Raw genomic sequence first — 17,563 nt, forward strand, 5'->3', positions numbered from 1 at the left:
ACATGAGTCAGTGGTTGAATAGCTGAAGGAAACGATGGGTGTCCAAGACAGCCTCCAACCCCCAGCCCTGCCCACCCAGAGCCTGGCACACAGTAAGCGCTCAGGAAAGATTGGCAGTGTTCCGCTTTCTGAATTAACGTGATTTCAGGCAGGGTCGGGGGTTTGAGTTACGTAGGGGGTAGAAGGGAGGGTCTGGATGGGAGAAACGTAGCCTAAAGGGAAGCTTGGGGGCAGCGCAGTAGGGGAAGGGGCAGTGGGGGTGTCTAGAAAGGTGGGAAAGGCACTAAGCTCCGCGCCCCAGGTCGGCCGGCTTGGGGTCCGGTCAGTCCGCCTCCAGCCCCGCCAGCAAGACCCTTCCCTTTCGCCTGCTTGGCGAGACAACCCCCCCCCACCCCCCGCCGGCTGGCGCGCTCGGCCCTCGGGACCGGGAGGCGTGTGTGTCGCTTTAAAAGCTCCCTCCCGGCGCGGCGGGCCGGCCCCTTCCCTGACAGCGCCGAGGCGAGCGGAGCCGAGCGAGCCGGGCGGCCTTTAAGGGAGCCAGCGCCCGCCGGGGCGGCCAGTCCGGCGGGGGGCGGCGGGGCGGGCCGGGGGCGGCCGGGGCGCGGGCGGCTCAGCGCCGCGGCGCTCGGGGAGCGGGCCCAGGCCCCGGGAGCCCGGCGGGGCAGGGCAGGGCGAGGCGGTGGAGGGAGGCCCAGCCCCGACCCGGCGCCTGTGTGCCCCACCGGCGGCGACCCGGCGCCCGGGGACTGCCGAGGCGGGGAGCCGAGAGCGAGCGGGCGGGAGGCAGCGGAGCCGAGCGGAGGCTGCGAGCTCGGTGCGCCCCGGCCCGGCCCGGCCCGCCGCGCGCCCCCTCCCCGCCCTTCCCCTCGCCGCGCCTCCTCCCCTCGCCTCTTCTCGCCTCCTCTCCTCTCCTCCGCCGGGCGCCGCTCCCGCCTGCGCCCCGGCCGCCGAACCCAGCCCGGCCGGGCCCCCGGCTTCGCGCGCTCTCGGCTGGGCCCGGCGGGGACAGGGTCCCCGCGGCGGACACCGCCCCTCCCCCGGGACCCGGCGGATTCCGGACCTTTCGGAACGTTCACCGAGCCGTGGGAGCGATCTCGCCCAGGGCCGACCGCGGGGCTGAGCTGAGCGGACCCTCGCAGCCGCTCTGGACGCCGGGGGTGCCGGGGCGCGGACGTTCCTGGTCCGGGCTGAGCGCGTCCCGGGCGCCCGGCGGTGCCAGCCCACTCCGGGCCGGGTAGGGCAGGGCAAACCCCAGCGGAACCCGGACCCGGCCGATCTGGACTGGACAGAGCGAATCCCGGACGGAGCCGAGCCCGGGGAATGCCAGGCGTGGGCTGAGGGGATCCCGGCGCCCTCCCAGCCCTCCGACTTTAGCTCACGCGCTGGGACCGGCCCGGCGTCTCCTCGGCCTCCCGTCGCCCCGGTCACCTGTGGCCTCGGAGCCCGGAATCCGCTGGACCCTCGCTCATTCCCGACCCCGAGCCTGGAGAGGCTTGAGAAAGGTTTTTCCTGCCCCCTTCCCTGGAGCGCGGAGGCCCCGCCCCCTCCCACCGCCCAGATGTCTCCGGCCACGGCTCGGAGGACCTCCCTGAGGCCAGGGGCCGAAGGGTCCAGAGAGAGAAGCCCGCCCTAGGGAGCCTTGGGGGCCCCCCAACCCCGTCTTGGGGCTTGGCCCCCGACGCTGCTTGGAGGGAAGGCCGGTGCCCCCACCCTCGGTGAGTCCGGGAGCGGGGGTTCTGAGGGAAGGCGGGGCTGGGGGAGGGAGGGTCTGCTGGGAACGAGGGCACCCTGGGGGCGCTAGGAGGGAGGATGGGTGACTGAAGAGGCCCTCTGGCGAGCCAGCCTTGCCAGGCCTGGCTGGAGGGGGGGGGCGGGAGCTACGACCAGGGTGCCCCATAGCAGGCTGAGGACTTCTGCTTCTAAAGCAGGGGGCTCCCTCCCTTCCCCTCTAGAGGAGGGGCTATGCTGTAAACCGTCTGCCTCCACCACCCCTCCCCATAAAGAAAAAAAATCTCCAGCTAGGAAGGGTGCAGGCTGGCGAGAGGAGGGAGGTAGCGGCATTGCCGGCTGGTGCTGCAGCCTGGGAGGGCTGACGCCAGGCTCGCTCTCTCCGCAGGGGGCTGCCCTCTTCCAATCCAGCTCCCTCCCCAGAGCTGCCCATAACTGGAGCCCCCTCCACATCTGGAAGACCCTGGCCACCATCCCTCTGCAGATGTCAGTTGCATCCAGAGACCTCTGCCTTTGCAACTGCCTAGGAGTTGTGAGGGGATCCCTGCTGCCTTCCCCCATCCCAAGGGCATCTCCTACCCTTAGTCCCTGCAGAGTCATCCCCCTGCCTCTTTGTTCAAGCTCAGGCAGAGATCAGCTCTGCACACCTACAGGCACTTCAAGTCCTGGAGGACACTCCTGGGACCCAAGGTCCCTCCCCCTGCCCTTCTGTGTCCTCACCTTGACCCCCTCTGCCAGACTCTGTCTCCCTCTGGGTGTCCCACTCCCCACCCAGAGGCAGAGGAGGCGGGGTGGCAGGGGGCAGGGGCTGGTTGAGGGCCGCCCAGGGCCAGGGTGGTCTGGGGGGCCGTTAAGATGTGGAGCTCTGCCCAGCCGACGACGGGGGCTCCGTGGAGGCAGACACAGCGTGTGCCCAGCTGGGGGGAGTATGGGCAGGCCTGCGGCCACGTGGTAAACGATGAACATTCGGGGGGCCCCGGACCTCGGGCAGCCCAGTGACGACCCCAGCAGTGGTGGTGAGCGGGAGCGGATTCGACAGCGCATGAAGATGGTCATCGGGCAGCTTGAGGGCATCCTTCGCGAGCTCAAGGAGGTGGCCAAGGAGCTGAGGGAGGTAAGTGAGGGGTAAGCAGGGACCAGACAGACCCCAGGCCAGCCTTCCTGGGCTTGGCGCAAAAACGTACTCACACGTGTTGGAGTGTGCAAAGCTGCATGCACGTGTGTCACTCTACTGGGGACCTCCGTTCTCCTTGCTCTCCTTTCCCCAAATCTGCTTTGCTAAAAATCTCATCAGACCACAAGACTGGAGGGGCCTTGGTGTTACGGGGGTTGCTTGAGCAGCATGTCAGCGGGCCCGGAGCTCTGGGCGAGCATGCAGGGCAGCCAAGATGGCCAGTAAGGACTGAATCCCACTACAGCTTCTTAGTATGGAAGAAACCCTTCTGGGAACTAAGCTGACCCTTGACCCCACATCTGTCTCCAAGACTCAGACCTGGTCACAAGGGGCCCTGGGAGAGTGCAGATGGTTCTGCTGAGGTGGTTCCCACTGCTCCGGACCCAGCTCAAAGTATATCTCCAGAAATCACACAGCTACTGAGAGCCCTTGATCTTAGAAAAATTTAAGTCAGCTGTGACCTCTTTGTCCCGAGATAGGAATGGGGCTGGGGGTGCTGTCGTCGGCAACAGAGTTCCTCGCGTATTTTGGCAGAGGTAGGAATCTTCTCTAAGGGGCTGAGCATCTTCATCCCACTGTTCTGAATATTTTTTGCCAAGGCTGAAAAGCCACTGAGAATGCTGGGATGTGTGTGTCCCTCTCTGTCTTTCTAAGTGGAGCCCGGTTTAATTACTGCTTCTCACATCGCTGGGGTAATGAGGTACACATGTCCTCGGCCCTGCCCCCAGGGCTGCGTTCGAGTCCAAAATGCATGACCAGCGTTCTGAGCCGCTAGCCTGAATTTGCCCGCTGGGTGCCATTATACTAGCCAGGTGGGCTTTAGGCAAATTTCAACTCCTTGTAACCAGGGCCCCTGCAGAGATGCAGGGAGAGTGATTGAGCTGGAGTTATGGGCTCAGGCTCTCCCTGGCCAGCTGTGCAGGGAGGATAGGGGATCTAGGAAGGCTGAAGAGGTGGGGTGACGGTAGGTACCAACTCCAGGCTGGCGAAGAGGCATTCCAGCCTGGCCTGAGAGCCAAGGAGCAGGGGTTGCTTGAAGGGCACTGTGTTCAGAATGGGGTAGTTGGTGGGTATAGAGATATCAGGACAGGAGCTGTCCAGGGTCAGCCTCAGGGAACCTGCCAGGAAATCCCATCTCAAAAGGTGTGAATGGCTGCTGCTTTGGGCAGACTGAGTTGGTGGCACTTCTGCCCGTGGATTGGGCTGGCCATAGTCTGGGTTGCACATCTTTGGACAGTACAATTTAGAAGTCAAAGGCCAGATGCCCCTGAGCAATCCCTCCTCCTCCAACCTCTTGGGTCCAAGGCACTACAGTCTCCCCACTCCCGCATCTTATTTTAGATCAGGGCCATGGGAACTGTTCAAAGTCTCAGTCTTGGCCAGGGACATGGGACCTATGCCCTGGCAGGTAGCAGTAGCTACTAAGCCTGGGAGTCAACTCTGATACAACTCCCAGGCTTTTCCCAGCTGGGCGTCTTCCAGGCACCTGCGTTCCCTCTCCCCTCAGCATACCCACCCAGAGCTTGAAGGGGTCTTAGAGGTAATCCAGACCAGCCGTGTCCATTTACTATTGAAGAAACTGAGGCCCAGAGAGCCATAGGGGCTTGTCTAAGGTCATACAGCGTACCAGTGGCAGAAGTAAGCCTAGAACTCGGATTCCTGATGCCTGTCCTGGGGTTTCAGCAGGTGAGCTATTGGGCGATCTCTTTGCATTTTGACAAGGGCCTTCCAGAGATGATCCCTGACGCTCATCTGTGATGCAATAGTTCTCAGATTTATTTGCAGATCTTTTAGATGCCCTCTCCTTCCCTTTCACGCTGACCCACCCCCATGTTTCCAATAGTAGAGCTCCAGGTTCACAGGCTATGCAGCCCAGAGGCCTAAGCCAGGACAGAGAAAAATAAGTCCCCTCCCCCCACACACCCTGTAGGCCATGTGCCTCCACCCAAGACTTTGGCAGGTTGCTACGGCAACCAGAGCCTACCCCGTATGCCACTGCCTGCCCGCTGCCAATGGCACCCAGCTGGGGGGGGGGTGGGTAAGCCTCAGAACTCTCTCATCCCCCAGGCGGGGTCTAGACACAGGGTGACAGGCAGAGGGGAGTGTGCAGGAAGGTAGGTAAAGCTCAGGGAGGCCCAGGCAGAAGAGATGCCATCACTGTCTCCCTGTGAGATGAGATTTGTGGGGGATCAGGTTACCAAGTCGGGGTGCCACACTCTGGTTTGGAGAAAAGGGTGGGAACCTCCCTGCTCTCTGGAACCTGTGGTCTTGGCTGTTGGTTCCTCAAGGGAGCTGTAAAGCTGAATCTGCCTGGCTCTCGTCAGTCCCTTTGTGCAGCATCTTTTCACCAGGGGCGTGGGTAGGCTCAAGGTTGAGAGTCACTCACTTGTTCCCTCAAATCACCCCATGGCCTGGGCAGCACCAGCTTAGAGCCCACCAACTGGGTTCTTGTTTCAGGCGAAGCCCTTGGAAGTGGAGATGAGAGTCACATACGATACTGTTGGGGATGGGGGCTGCACAGATGCTTGGTGAAGGAACAAGGTCAGCGCAGTAGAAGGGCTTAGCTTTTTCCCCCTCGGCCATCTTCCTCCTCTTTCTGCTGCTCCCCCTCCCCAGCCCCCCCCCCCGATGCCACTGATCATGGCAGACCCTCCTCATCCTCTTGAGTATACAGCCTGAAATTCACTGAAAGATGAGTGACACCAAACCACTTCCTTCCCAAGTCCCTCAGCCTCAGTTTGCTCATCTCTGAAATTGGGATGTGTTGATTTGCACTGCGCGCTGATCTTACAGGGATTTATTGGGGGCTTGGCATGCAGTAGGGGGGCGGTCAATACCTACTCACTCTTCTAGGGGAGTTGGAGTTCCCTCTCCCACACCTCCCTCGCCCTCTCAAACCCCTGCTCTAGCTCTGCTATTGGCTCCCTGGGTGATGAGCAAGTTCTATCCCATAGGTGGGGAAAGTCTTTTCAAGGATTAAGTGAGGTGAGGACTGTCAAAGTGCTTTGAAAGCTGAAATTGTGCTGCAGAGGGATATGACGGTCAATCGTTAATTAGCCCTTATCTCTCCCAGGCTCCCCAATACTCCAAGATACTGGGCCAGTCCCAGCAGGCTCTCTAAGCTCCTCAAAGTTCTGTAGATCTTAATTTAGAGATGCAGAGCAGCTCAGGGGCTCTGCAGCTAGATGCCTGCAGTTCAGTTTCAAGCTCCACCCTCTCCCGAGATGCGTGAATTTGCGAAAGTTACTTTACCTCTCTGCGCTTCTGTTTTTCTGTCTGTAAACATGGGGAGACTACATTTCATGCCTCCTCCCCTACCCCCACCCCAGGGTTGTTGTGAGAATTAAATGAGACATACATAAAGCACTTAGCGCGATGGGCATGAAGCTCACTCCGTATCTGTGAGACGTTTTCAATGAATTATGCTAGCACTGGCCTGCTCCTCAGCTCCACGTATGGCCTTGTTTTCTGGAATCACGTCAGCTTCTTAGCCATGACCAGGGAGGGCAGGACCATATCCTGGCCTCCTGGCTGGGGCTCCTTAGCTTCTCCTGCAGTCGGCAGTCTCACTTCCTGCCAGAGGGGAAATCGAATAGAGAGTGACAGGGATGGGGGCAGGAAGAGGGTCTCCACTAAGGTGGCCTTTGAACAGAGACCCCACAGAAGCGAGCATACCAGTCGCCTGGCTATCTAGGGGAAGAGCATTCCAGGCTGAGGGCGCAGCCGGTGCCACGGTCTCGGGCAGGAAGTGTGCTTGGCATATTCAGATTCCATAAGGAAGCTGGAGCAGCTGGAGGGCAGTGAACAAGGAGAAGGGCAGAGGAAAGGTCAAAGCGGGAGCAGGGAGTCAGATCCATCTAGTCATGCAGAGCACGGCATGGAATTTGGATTCGTTCTCAGCGAGAATCCCACACTCTCCAGGACTCTGCTGGTCATGTTTCTGGGTGGGACTCTGCCTCCCCACTGCTCCCCCGTTACCCACCCACCAGAAGCTCCCACGGGCAGGGTATTGAACTTACCCTGAGCAGGTGCGTGGCCTCCTCCTCGGTTTTCCCCTCCCTGAGGTGTCACTCAACATGGAGGCTCAGTGGTGATCCTTGCATTAACACCACCTGTGTCTTCCACATCATCAGTGACTCTTGGGTTGGATATAACTAAGGGCACAGTTGCCCACCCTGGCCTAAACACCTCAGGAGGATGGAGGGGTTGCCACAGCCTTTTCCCAGCCTGGGGAGGCCTTGGAGGATCCCCCACCTGCTTTGCCTAGGAAGCAGGCATCCTGGCGTTCTGTTTCCTGGCCATTCCATTGTGCAGCCCCATCAGCAAGGGGCTTTGTCTGAAGGTGGCAGGGAAAGCCACAGGCCGTGCAAGTGTGAGATAAATGTGGCCCCGCCAGGAAGCAGCTGGAGCAGGAGAAGCTGGGGACGACGGAGCTGTGCCAAAGTGGGTCAGCTCCATCACCCGCAGCTCAGCAAGAATCGCGCGGATTTTTTTCTTATTGTTTTTGTTCACGCCTTCCTTTCCTCCCTTTTCCCTTTGCCTTCTCCTCCTCCGGACAGATTTACTGAAGCTCCCTGACCAATTAAGCCAAATTGCAGGATGAGAGCCATGAATCATGGTCAGCTCGCTCTCCCCCCTCAACTCTGCGCACCCCCCCCCCAGGAAGATAATAACGTAATCACAGAATTAAAAAATAATCAGTGGTCATAAATAATGCAGAATCCCCGGTTATGTAACCAGCTGCCTTGGGGAGCTGGGAGAGAGGGAAGGAGGTGGCAGCTTGTCAGGGGAGGGGAGGTGGGGCAGGGTGGGGGGTGTGGCGGGGAATCCATGGGGTACAGGATGCTGGTTCTGGGATTCCAGGTCCTCAGTCCTGGCTCTAGGGCCTTAAGGAACACAGAATGGCTCGATGGAATCTGACTTCCCTTGGAGAGGGGGCTCAGCCAGGGCTGGAGAGAGGGTTGGGTTTGGCAATATGGGGTTGTCCAGGACTATGGAACTCTTCCTCAGGAAAGAAGCCCCCAGCAGTTTTTATTAAGCCATCTGTCTCAAAACTCACCCCTCATCCAACAGCTGCGTTGGCAGAATGTGCCGACCCCTGTGCCAAGCTGGGGATACAGCAGTGAGCAAAGAGACCCGGTCCCGCTCCTCATGGGGTTTACTGTCTAGTGGGGGGACGGACCTCAACCACATTATAACATATACGTGCACAATCGTAGCAGCGATAAATAATGTATAACATTTTAAGGAGAGGTGCGCGGTGCTTTGAGAGCCTTTCATAGGGATCCTGACCTCAGCTGGGGATTGGGGAAGGCTTCCTTCTCGAAGTGATGACAGAGTAAGTAGGAAAGGAGGGAGGGCGCATCAGGTGAGGCCCAGAGGCAGAAGTGAGCTTGGTGGAGTGTGTAGGGGTGGTGAGGAGGCAGGCCTGGCAGGGTGCTGCTTGCTGGAGAGGAAAGGGGGTGGGTAGGGAGTTATGTTTGGGAGGCTTAGGATTTTGGGGAGCATGGAAGGGCTGGAAGCAGAGGGGTAACATGGTCCTGTTGGCTGATGAGGAAGTTCCCTGGGTGCAGCATGGAGCCAGAGCTGGCCAGGAAGTTGCTGTCAGTGGGAAGACTAGATGGGTGCAGTATTTCAGCCAGGGGCTCTAAGGCTGCGACCAGGACAGGTTGGGGACACCTTTGGCACAAAGCCTGCAGGTTCTGTCACAGCCTTCGGTCCTGCCCTTGCTCTCTAGGGGTCCCTCTTGGTCTCCTCATAGCGAGTCATTCTTGGTCTTAAGGTGCAATGCCCAGGCATCAAGACTCACCCTCTGGTCTCAGCTCAGCTCCCTCCAGTCTCTGCCTTGCTGCCCCCATTAGAAAGCGCATTGAGACAGGTGAACTCAGCCATGCCTGCAGTCCCTTCTGGCTGGGAGGTCGTATGATTCTGTGTTTTTATGGTTCCATTTCTCTCTCCACACTCTCTCTCCCCCTCTCTTTCCTTCTGTGTATATAATTATTTCCGTGCACTCCAAGGCAATCCCAAATTACATGCAGGCAAAATGATTATTAAATCTCAGGGAGAAATCGCAGATTTCAAGACATCCACAGCCGAGAGGCAGGTAGCGCAGGGCCTGCTCCACACCTGCCCTCACGTTGGCCCAGGAAACCATGGACCAGGGAAGGGCAGTGAGGTTGTGGACTGACCCAGGTCCCTCACAGAGAAGCTGCGTACTCTCGGGCCCACGGCTTTCGTTTCACATCCTCACTATGTCATTCATCGAGTGCTGTGACCTGTCTCACCTAATAGGCTGGGTCAGATTTGCCTGTGGGCCTCATAGCCAGTTGGCTTTTAGAACCTCTGCCGGTTCTATGCTTGCTGGAGACAGCCCTACTTCGGGCAAAATAAGTACTGTCCATGTGCTAGGTTTTGAAACACCCAGCATGTCCCATTATGCTGTCACAGGCACTGGACCCACATCAGAGGGTGCAGAAGTAATGCCCACCGCTCTTGGGCTGGGCCGGGGCACGGTCACATGTTAACACCCAACGGGGCATTGTGGATGTTGGTAGTCCACTTTTTTCCATATGCTGTCCAAAGTGCATGAAGTCACTAAATCCTCACTACAGCCCTATCAAGTAGGTATTCCTAGAATTCTCCTTTGATGATGAAACTTAGGCACAGAGACGTTGAGTAACTTGGCCAAGGGCACACAGCTGGTAAGCAGTGAAGCCAGGGCTGGACCCCACGTCTGGCTCCAGAGCCCACGTTCTTTAGTGTTGAGCTATCTTGACTCTGCAGTGTAAAACACGTTCATATCTGTTACATTTTCATCACCCTGGGTGAGGAGGGGAGTGTTTCTTCCTTTTGCAGGACAGGAAATCAAGCCCCAGGGAGGGATAATCATCTGCCTCAAGTCTCAGCCAAGAGGTGGCAGGCCTCCCTCTTTCTCTTTTCTCCATGCCCCCAGGTTGGAACCAGAGAAGGGTACCCTAATAAAGAAGAGGAAGGGCGTCGTGGGTTGGGGAGTCTTCCAACCTGAAAGCTTGGGCTCCTGCCATGTGCACCCTGGATCTTCCCTGCTTCTGGGCCTGAGGCCCGCTGGTGCTCATTCTCCCTAAGATATCCTAAGCATCAGGATATCCAGCTTCTGGGCCCAGCCTGGCCTCAGCTGACCCTGTGAGGTCACAGCCAAGTCATGCAGCTCCAATTCCTCCTGGCATTCTCCCCCGCCCTCAGTCAGCAGCAAACGCCACAGCTCTGGCTTCATCGGGAGAGTCTCATTTGAGGACGTAGCTGCCCCAGAGGTGGCCGAACCTCTCCTGCGGTCAGCAATGCCTTGAATTGCTGGTCTTCACCCAGCTTAAATCCCCCAGTACCCTGGGCTAGTGATTTTCAAAGCCTGTCTCTGGACCAGCAGCTGCAGCAGAGCCTGGAGGCACGTTAGGCTAGGTTCCTTCTCCAGCCCCACCCTAGACGTGCAGAACCAGAAACTGGGGAGTGAGGTGAGGCACACTCAAGTCTGAGGGCCCCTACCCTAGGCCAGTGCTCCTACCTGCCCTTAGATGGAGCTTGGGTTGAGCAAGGGCTTCTGGGGGATGGGAGGTTCTCTGAGGTTCCTTTGGTGCAGGAAGGTGTCATCCTGGGAGAAGCATAAGAAGAGGTAGCCAGATTGGAGGTGGGGTCCTGTCCTCACCGCCGGCCCAAGCCCAGCAGTCACAGCAGTTTTGCAGGGGGCTGTTGGAGAGGGGAGGATCTCAGCTTTCCAGAGACTAGAGTTCCAGACTCCTGACCTGTAAAACAGGAGCTAATGATCTCATGAGTGGGGGTGAGCACTCGAAAGCCTGGTGCATGGGAGGTGCTCACCTAAGGGAGATGGTGTCACTTTCATCCCCAGCGCTCCGCAGAGCCCTTTTGCTGCCCTTCTCACTGTTGCTCATGAAGCTCTCAGAGGTTGGCTGGGATTGTCTTACCCACTTGGCGGTGAATGAAGTTGAGGTCCAGAGAGGTTCTGTGACCTGCCCAGAGACACACAGAACAAGGTCAAAGCTAAGTCTGGAATCCAGATGTCCTGAATCACTCCAGCTCTTCTGGAGGCCTCAGCCAAGCGGTTTCCCCACTTCTGGCCTGAGCCATGGTTGAGGGGCCATCCCTGGGCATCAATGCCCAAGCAGCTTCTCAGAGTCATTCCTATAAACAGAGTCTTAGAATCTCAGACGTGGAAGGAACCTTGGAAATAAACTAGTCCACCCACCCTCTCCGCTTACAGACAGACCAGCTGAGACCGAGAGAGGAAAAACGGTTGACCAGGTTTCCCGCATCCAGCCCCTGACGCCTGACTGAGTAGTCTTCCCACCAGCCCAAGCCACTCTGGCCATCACTTCTGTCCTTGCTTTCCTCTCATTCTGGGGCACTCACTACCCCCATTCCTTGCCAAAATACCTAGCACATCCCTGGACAGCAGCAGTCCTCAGCAAATGTTTATTGAATTAAGGACTTAATTAGTTAATTAATTAATTGCCTGTCCTGACCCCAGGTGAAGCGCGCTGGAGCAGCACTGCAGGCTGGACTCTGATCTGGATGACTCACTGTGGATCTCTTGGTCTCTGTCACTGTGACTCTTGGGCTCCCTGCTTGCTTTCCTCGTTTTTCTGTTTTGTTTTTGGTTGGAATCTTCTGTCTCCCTTCTCTTGCTCTGTCCCGTCTCTGTCTCTGACTGGATCTCCCTCTTTCCCCCACTGTCTTCCTCCCTGATTTATGTGCTGACGGTGGCCACCCAGGCGAGGGAGTCTCCCGAGGCAGGGCTGCCTGTATAGAAGCTGAGGGTTTCGCTTTATTCGAGGCAGGGCGGGGTGCAGCGACCTCCGCAGCTGAGCTGCCCCCTGAGTGCATTGAACAAGCAGCTCTGGGCCCAGAATAGATGGCTTCTTTATTGCTTATCAAATAATGCTTGCTTTATTCCTTCTCCCGACAAGCCAGGATTGATCTCCACTTGTCAGTGGGCAGAGAAGGGGAAGGAGTGAGAAGGCTCTGAGAGATGGGGGCGGGGGGGAGGACCCAGCCAGCCAGTGCTGTTCAGCCGGTGTTCTCACCCTGCGGGATGGTGGAGACCCAGGGGCGACAATCACTGGCCAGCTGCAAGGACTGGTCCAGGATGCTTGAGAAAGCCCACACGGGGTCTTCCTTGTGATCACCCACAGTATTTCTTCTCTGAGGGCGTGTGGGCTGCTTAGCTCTTTGTGGAATGGGCTTCCTGGAGGGCCTCAGCCCCTCTGAAATGGCCCCGTCTCAAACTAAGGAGGATTAGTCCCTGATCACCAGGGCTGCCCCCAGAGCAGGTGCTGTGTTTGAGAGACAGGGGTGAGTGAATGGACGGTGTGCAGGGCTGGAGAGCAGTTCCCTCTCCCCCAGGAACAGAACAGCGCTAAACAGACCTTTGGGAAGGGCCGGAACCAGCTCTGTCCAGCCTGGTCTGACTTGGGCCCTCCACAGGGCAAACAAACCTGTGACCTCCAGGCCAGTCACTGTCCTACAGGCTCTCCCCTGTCCGGTACGCTTGCCAGCCGCGGGGTCTACAGGGACGGGGCGGAGACACACTCATACCTGGCTGACGAAAGGTCCCACCTGGCCCCTCTCATCGCCTCTCCCCTTCCCTGGTCAGGTGGTGAGCCAGATCGATAAGCTAACCTCCGACTTCGACTTTGAACTGGAGCCGGACGACTGGACCACGGCCACTGTGAGCAGTACCTCCAGCAGTGACAAGGCGGGCGTGGGCGGCCCCTTTGACCTGGGCCACCTGGACTTCATGACAGCCGATATCCTCTCAGATAGCTGGGAGTTCTGCTCCTTCCTGGACGTCTCTACCCCCTCGGACTCCGTGGACGGTCCTGAGTCAACTCGGCCAGGGGCTGGCCCTGACTACCGCCTCATGAATGGTGGCACGCCCATCCCCAATGGGCCACGCGTGGAGACCCCAGACTCCTCCAGCGAGGAGGCCTTCGGCGCTGGCCCCACGGTGAAGAGCCAGCTGCCCCAGCGGACCCCAGGGACGCGGGAGAGGGTGCGGTTCAGTGACAAAGTGCTCTACCATGCTCTGTGCTGTGACGACGAGGAGGGGGACGGTGAGCAGGAGGCCGAGGAGGAGGAGGTGGGCTTGGCCCCCGAGCCTGTCCATGCAGAGACCCACGCAGGCCCCTACAAGCCCTCCCCAGCCCCCTACAAGTCACGGCGCCCTCCACCGACCCACCGCCGCCCAGGCTCTGCCTCGGCCCCCGAACAGACTCGAAGGGTCACGAGGAACAGCAGCACCCAGACAGTGTCAGACAAGAGCACACAGACGGTGCTGCCCTACACGGCCGCTAGACAGAAAGCCAGGGGGAAAAACTAGGGCTGGGGAGGGGGCCGGGGGCGGTGGGCACATAGAGCTATAAATATATATATATATATATATATATATATATATATATATATATATATTTAAACAAATGAAGTCATAATAAAATTTAAAAACACGAAGGATCCGGCCCCACAGGCCCCAGAGCTTTCACAGAGCTCCTCTTAGACCCGAAGATGCCCGCTGGCCTCCTAGGTCCCAGGAAGTGTGGCCAGGACTGCAATTCCTCCCTCCCTCTCTTCTCATTGCAGGGCTCCTGAAGGGGGGTGTCTGAAAGTATGTAAATCTGACGGGAGGTCTGGTCCTCCCCTTGCTAGCCCCTGAACTCCATGGTGGAGTCCGGCTGCCAGCCCGGGCCGTGTGCTGGAGGGGACTCCCCAGCAGGAGGCAGGCTCTAAAGGGAGTGGTATCCCTTTAGGCCAGGGCTCACAGTCAGGCTGGTTTGGAGACTGAGGACTCGGGGCCTGGGGGTGGCATCACTCTGCCTAGACCCTGCATCACTTGCACCCACCATTCTTCTACCCCAAGGCAGATTTACCTGGGTATACACAGCCCTGCCTCACCCCCTTCCATCTTAGGGTTGCCTGGGACATAGGGGCATGGCAAGCTGGCCTCCGTGCTGGGCCGCTGGGCATCCACAGAGCCCGGAGGATCACCTGGGCTGGGCAGGGGTTTGTTTGGAGGGTCTGGATCCCTCCCAATCCTTTCAGCTCCCATTCTCAGCCTGGTCCTGAGACTAAGACCAAAGACTCAGGGCAAAGCCTCAGCCAGCGTGGCCCTAAGCAGACCTGAGCTCTGTGTGAGCAAGCGGGCAGCCACTTCCATGGGGCTACAAATTAGGGCCATAGACAGGTTCCTGGCCACCTTCAGCAGGTGGGCATTCTTGGAAAGGAGTCCAGTGGTCCCACTCTGTGCCCATCTCTCCACCCCCAGCCCTGAGCCCACCTCAGCAGGTCCTGAACAAAGACGAGGTTATAGCCTAGAGGCCCTAGGGCTTCATCTGGGGCGCGGCCGGCACAGCGACAGCATCTGAATATCTTTGGGATAATAATCACAATTGTATTGCTCACATTTAATGAGCAGGTCTCCGTGCTACTTCTATGCTGAATACATTTTATAGCATCATCTCATTTAATCACCGCAGTCACCCAACAAGACAGGAACTATTATCCTCATTTTTCTTTTTCTTTTTTTCTTTTCTTTTTTTTGAGATGGAGTCTTAGTCTTTTGAGATGGAGCCATCTCGACTCACTGCAACCTCTGCCTCCCAGGTTCAAGCGATTTTCCCACCTCAGCCTCCAGAGTAGCTGGGACTGAAGGTGTGCACCACCATACCTGGCGAATTTTTGTATTTTCAGTAGAGACAAAGTTTCACCATGTTGGCCAGGCCGGTCTTGAATTCCTGACCTCAAGTGATCCATCCACCTCAGCCTCCCAAAGTGCTGGGATGACAGGCGTGAACCACTGTGCCCCAGCCTGTTCCCATTTTTCAAATGAGGTGACTGAGGTTTAGAGTATTTCGGTACCTGCCACAAAGCCTGTTGTGCTACTCTGCCCCCATGAAGAAGTGGTTTCCAGGCTGTGCCTGGCTCTGCCAGCTAGCAGCTATGTGACCTGGGGCAAGTCCGTTTGCCTCTCTGAGCCTGTCTACCTCCTCTATATAATGGTTCTAGTAGTCTTCACCTACCTCACCAGCCGCTGTGGGGCCCCAGCGAGATGGTGACTGTGAAAGCCCTTGACAGACTGAAGGCACTGGGCATGCCTTGTCTTCAGGGTGGCCCCGACCCAGATGGCCAGTGATTTCCAGAGCACAGGGGCCTGGAGTGGGATGGCCGAAGAAGACACTCCTGTCCAACTGGGAGCCACCCCTGGGTGGCAGACACTGCATTGCTTGGTCCCTTGCAGTGGCTCGAGGTCAGAAGTGGACTGCAACTTAATTCACAGCCCCTTGCTCAGAGCAGGGAGGTAGGGCTGGCAGCACAGCAAGGACATCACTCCTTGGGGGCTTCCCTGCTGCATATTTCAATGAAGGCAGGTTAACAGCCCCCCAGCGTCTGTCCAGAGGCAGCCTGACCAGCAGGCCTGGCAGCCCCCACTGCCCCTGCCTGAGGAAGTGCTATCCAGCCCTGGCCGTGGGCAGACAGTGAGATTGTTTTGTGCAGACCGGTCTGGTGCAATTGCAGGGGATGTGATCTGGACAAGACTGGCAGACCGAGGAGGCTCTGCAGTGTGGGGCTTGTTCCTCACGCTCATGGTGAGATCGGAGTCCTAAAGAGTTAGCCAGGGTGCAGCCACCAGTGTGGAAGTCCAGGGACGACACAAGCCATGGCCAGCTCTTCCCAGCTCAGGCCTAAGAACCAGGGGTCTGAGGCCCTCTGTCAGCCCCAGGACACTCTCAGGCATTTGGTGCTGATCAGTGATAGGACCGGTTCAGAGGAGGAGTGCCAGGGGCTTCTTTGGGGAGGGAGGCTAGCTACATTCTGCCCCGCCCCGAGTGCGAGGAGGGGGCAGTCCCCGCCCAGGAATGGGCCTGTCTGGTTCTAAAGATGTACATAACAGTTCTTCCTCTGAGGCTTGCGTTTCACCTCTCACGGCAAAATCACTTTCAGATTTACCGTTTCTCATCTTAGCAACAGTCAGGGAAAAGAAATCTACAGAATAGTTCCCATTTCACAGAGGAAGAAACTGAGGGCCGGAGCTAGGGGTCTCTGACACAGCCGTGGGATCCCCCACCCCACGCAGGCTCTGTGTGACTCCGTGGTCATGGCTAATGTGCATCAGTTGTCCTCTGCTCCCCTCCCTGGCTGCTTGCCCCAAATGGGGCAGCGGTGAGAGTATGTCCTGGACGAGGGGGAAGTGGGGTATAGATGGTGTTTGGCTGTCTTCATAATTTTGCTACACCCAGCCTGGGCCTCCTGTTAGTGAGGGTGGGATCCCTGTGGCTTCTTTTTTTTTTTTTTTTTTTTTTTTTTTTTATTTTATTTTGAGATGGAATCTCGCTCTGTCACCCAGGCTGGAGTGCAGTGGTATGATCTCGGCTCACTGCAACCTCCACGTCCCAGGTTCAAGCAATTCTCCTTTCTCAGCCTCTCGAGTAGCTGGGACTACAGGCACGCACCACCACCCCCAGCTAATCTTCGTATTTTTAGTGCAGACAGGGTTTCACCGTGTTGGCCAGGATGGTCTCCATCTCTTGACCACGTGATCCGCCCTCCTCGGCATCCCAAAGTGCTGAGATTACAGGTGTGAGCCACTTCGCCCAGCCAATTTTTGTATTTTTTTTTAAGTAGAGACAGGGTTTCGCCATGTTGGCCAGGTTGGTCTCGAGCTCCTGACCTCAGGTGATCCTCCCGCCTCGGCCTCCCGAAGTGCTGGGATTGCAGACATGAGCCACCGCACCCAGTCCCCGTGGTTTCTTCCGACTTGAAACACAGAATGTGTCCGGCTAGGGATAGAGAGAATTCTGACTTTCAACACTGCTGAGCCGTGGCATGGGCTGCTTCAGGTAGTGAGCTTCCTGTCCTTGGGGTAGATGCAGCCATCCCTTGGGTCCTTCCTCCAGACCTTCCAGGTACAGCCCTTCGCTGCCTCCAAACCTTTGCCGGTTTCTGGGTTTCTTCACCCAGGATGTTCCATAGGATCACTCTGCTTCCAGGAAGTCCTATTCCTCTGACCACCTACTGTGTGCACAGGCTTGTGCTGAGCGCTGCTGTGGAGGGGCCGGAGGGAGCTGGAACCTGGTGATGGAGAGGAGTCATGTCATGATGAATAACTCATGTCCACTGGGCACGTGCTAGGCACCGGGCGTTGTTCTAAGTGTATGTCTTAGAACCTATGAGATAAGCAATGTTACTTATGTCTAAGTAGCTTCCGGATGAGGAAACTGAGGCTCTGGGAAGTGAAGTAACTTGCTTAAGGGAACACAGGATGGGCTACGGAACCAGGAATCAACCCCGAATGCATTGGCTTAGCACTCAAACATCTACTGCCGTTAAAATGCCTCTAGTGGGTGGCCTGGTCACTGGAGGTAATGGTGGGGGCTGGGTGCTCTGAGAGCCAGGCAGGCCTTCGGGGTGAGGGGAGCGTTGGGGTGAGGAAACACATGAACATGTCTCAGTCTTTGGAGAACTTGGTTACTGTTAACCTGAATGTCACGACCCCTGACTCAGAGTCTGGCACCAAATGGATTATGGGTTCAATAAGTGTTTGTTGAATGAATAAGCAAGCCCCATTTGCAGAGGGGTATTCACTGTGCATTCATTCAATCAGCTTTTATTGCAGACCTC

At 57.5% G+C, this 17,563-nt stretch overlaps 1 protein-coding gene across 2 annotated transcripts; it reads left to right on the forward strand.

Annotated features, from left to right (window-relative positions):
* Nucleotides 1–478: 478 nt before the first annotated feature.
* INSYN1 (inhibitory synaptic factor 1) lies at nucleotides 479–16,209 on the forward strand. Of its 2 annotated transcripts, XM_010332019.3 has the most exons (3): nucleotides 479–1,715; nucleotides 2,117–2,842; nucleotides 12,546–16,198. In XM_010332019.3, the coding sequence occupies exons 2-3, from the start codon at nucleotides 2,687–2,689 to the stop codon at nucleotides 13,269–13,271; spliced, it is 882 nt and encodes a 293-aa protein (XP_010330321.2). In that variant the 5' UTR covers nucleotides 479–1,715; nucleotides 2,117–2,686; the 3' UTR covers nucleotides 13,272–16,198. The 2 variants fall into 2 exon arrangements, with proteins under 2 accessions (XP_010330321.2, XP_074248786.1); XM_074392685.1 differs by lacking the exons at nucleotides 479–1,715; nucleotides 2,117–2,842 and having other exon boundaries at nucleotides 12,546–12,620; nucleotides 12,712–16,209.
* Nucleotides 16,210–17,563: the final 1,354 nt, after the last annotated feature.

This window comes from Saimiri boliviensis, chromosome 2 (genome assembly GCF_048565385.1).
Source record: "Saimiri boliviensis isolate mSaiBol1 chromosome 2, mSaiBol1.pri, whole genome shotgun sequence".
In the NCBI taxonomy this organism is placed as follows: domain Eukaryota; kingdom Metazoa; phylum Chordata; class Mammalia; order Primates; family Cebidae; genus Saimiri; species Saimiri boliviensis.

Excerpts from the sequence above, each read along its gene's own strand:
- INSYN1 (XM_010332019.3), top strand. The coding sequence starts at position 2,687 with ATGAACATTCGGGGGGCCCCGGACCTCGGGCAGCCCAGTGACGACCCC. Across the intron at positions 2,843-12,545 it reads TGGCCAAGGAGCTGAGGGAG|GTGGTGAGCCAGATCGATAA; the intron begins GTAAGTGAGGGG and ends TTCCCTGGTCAG.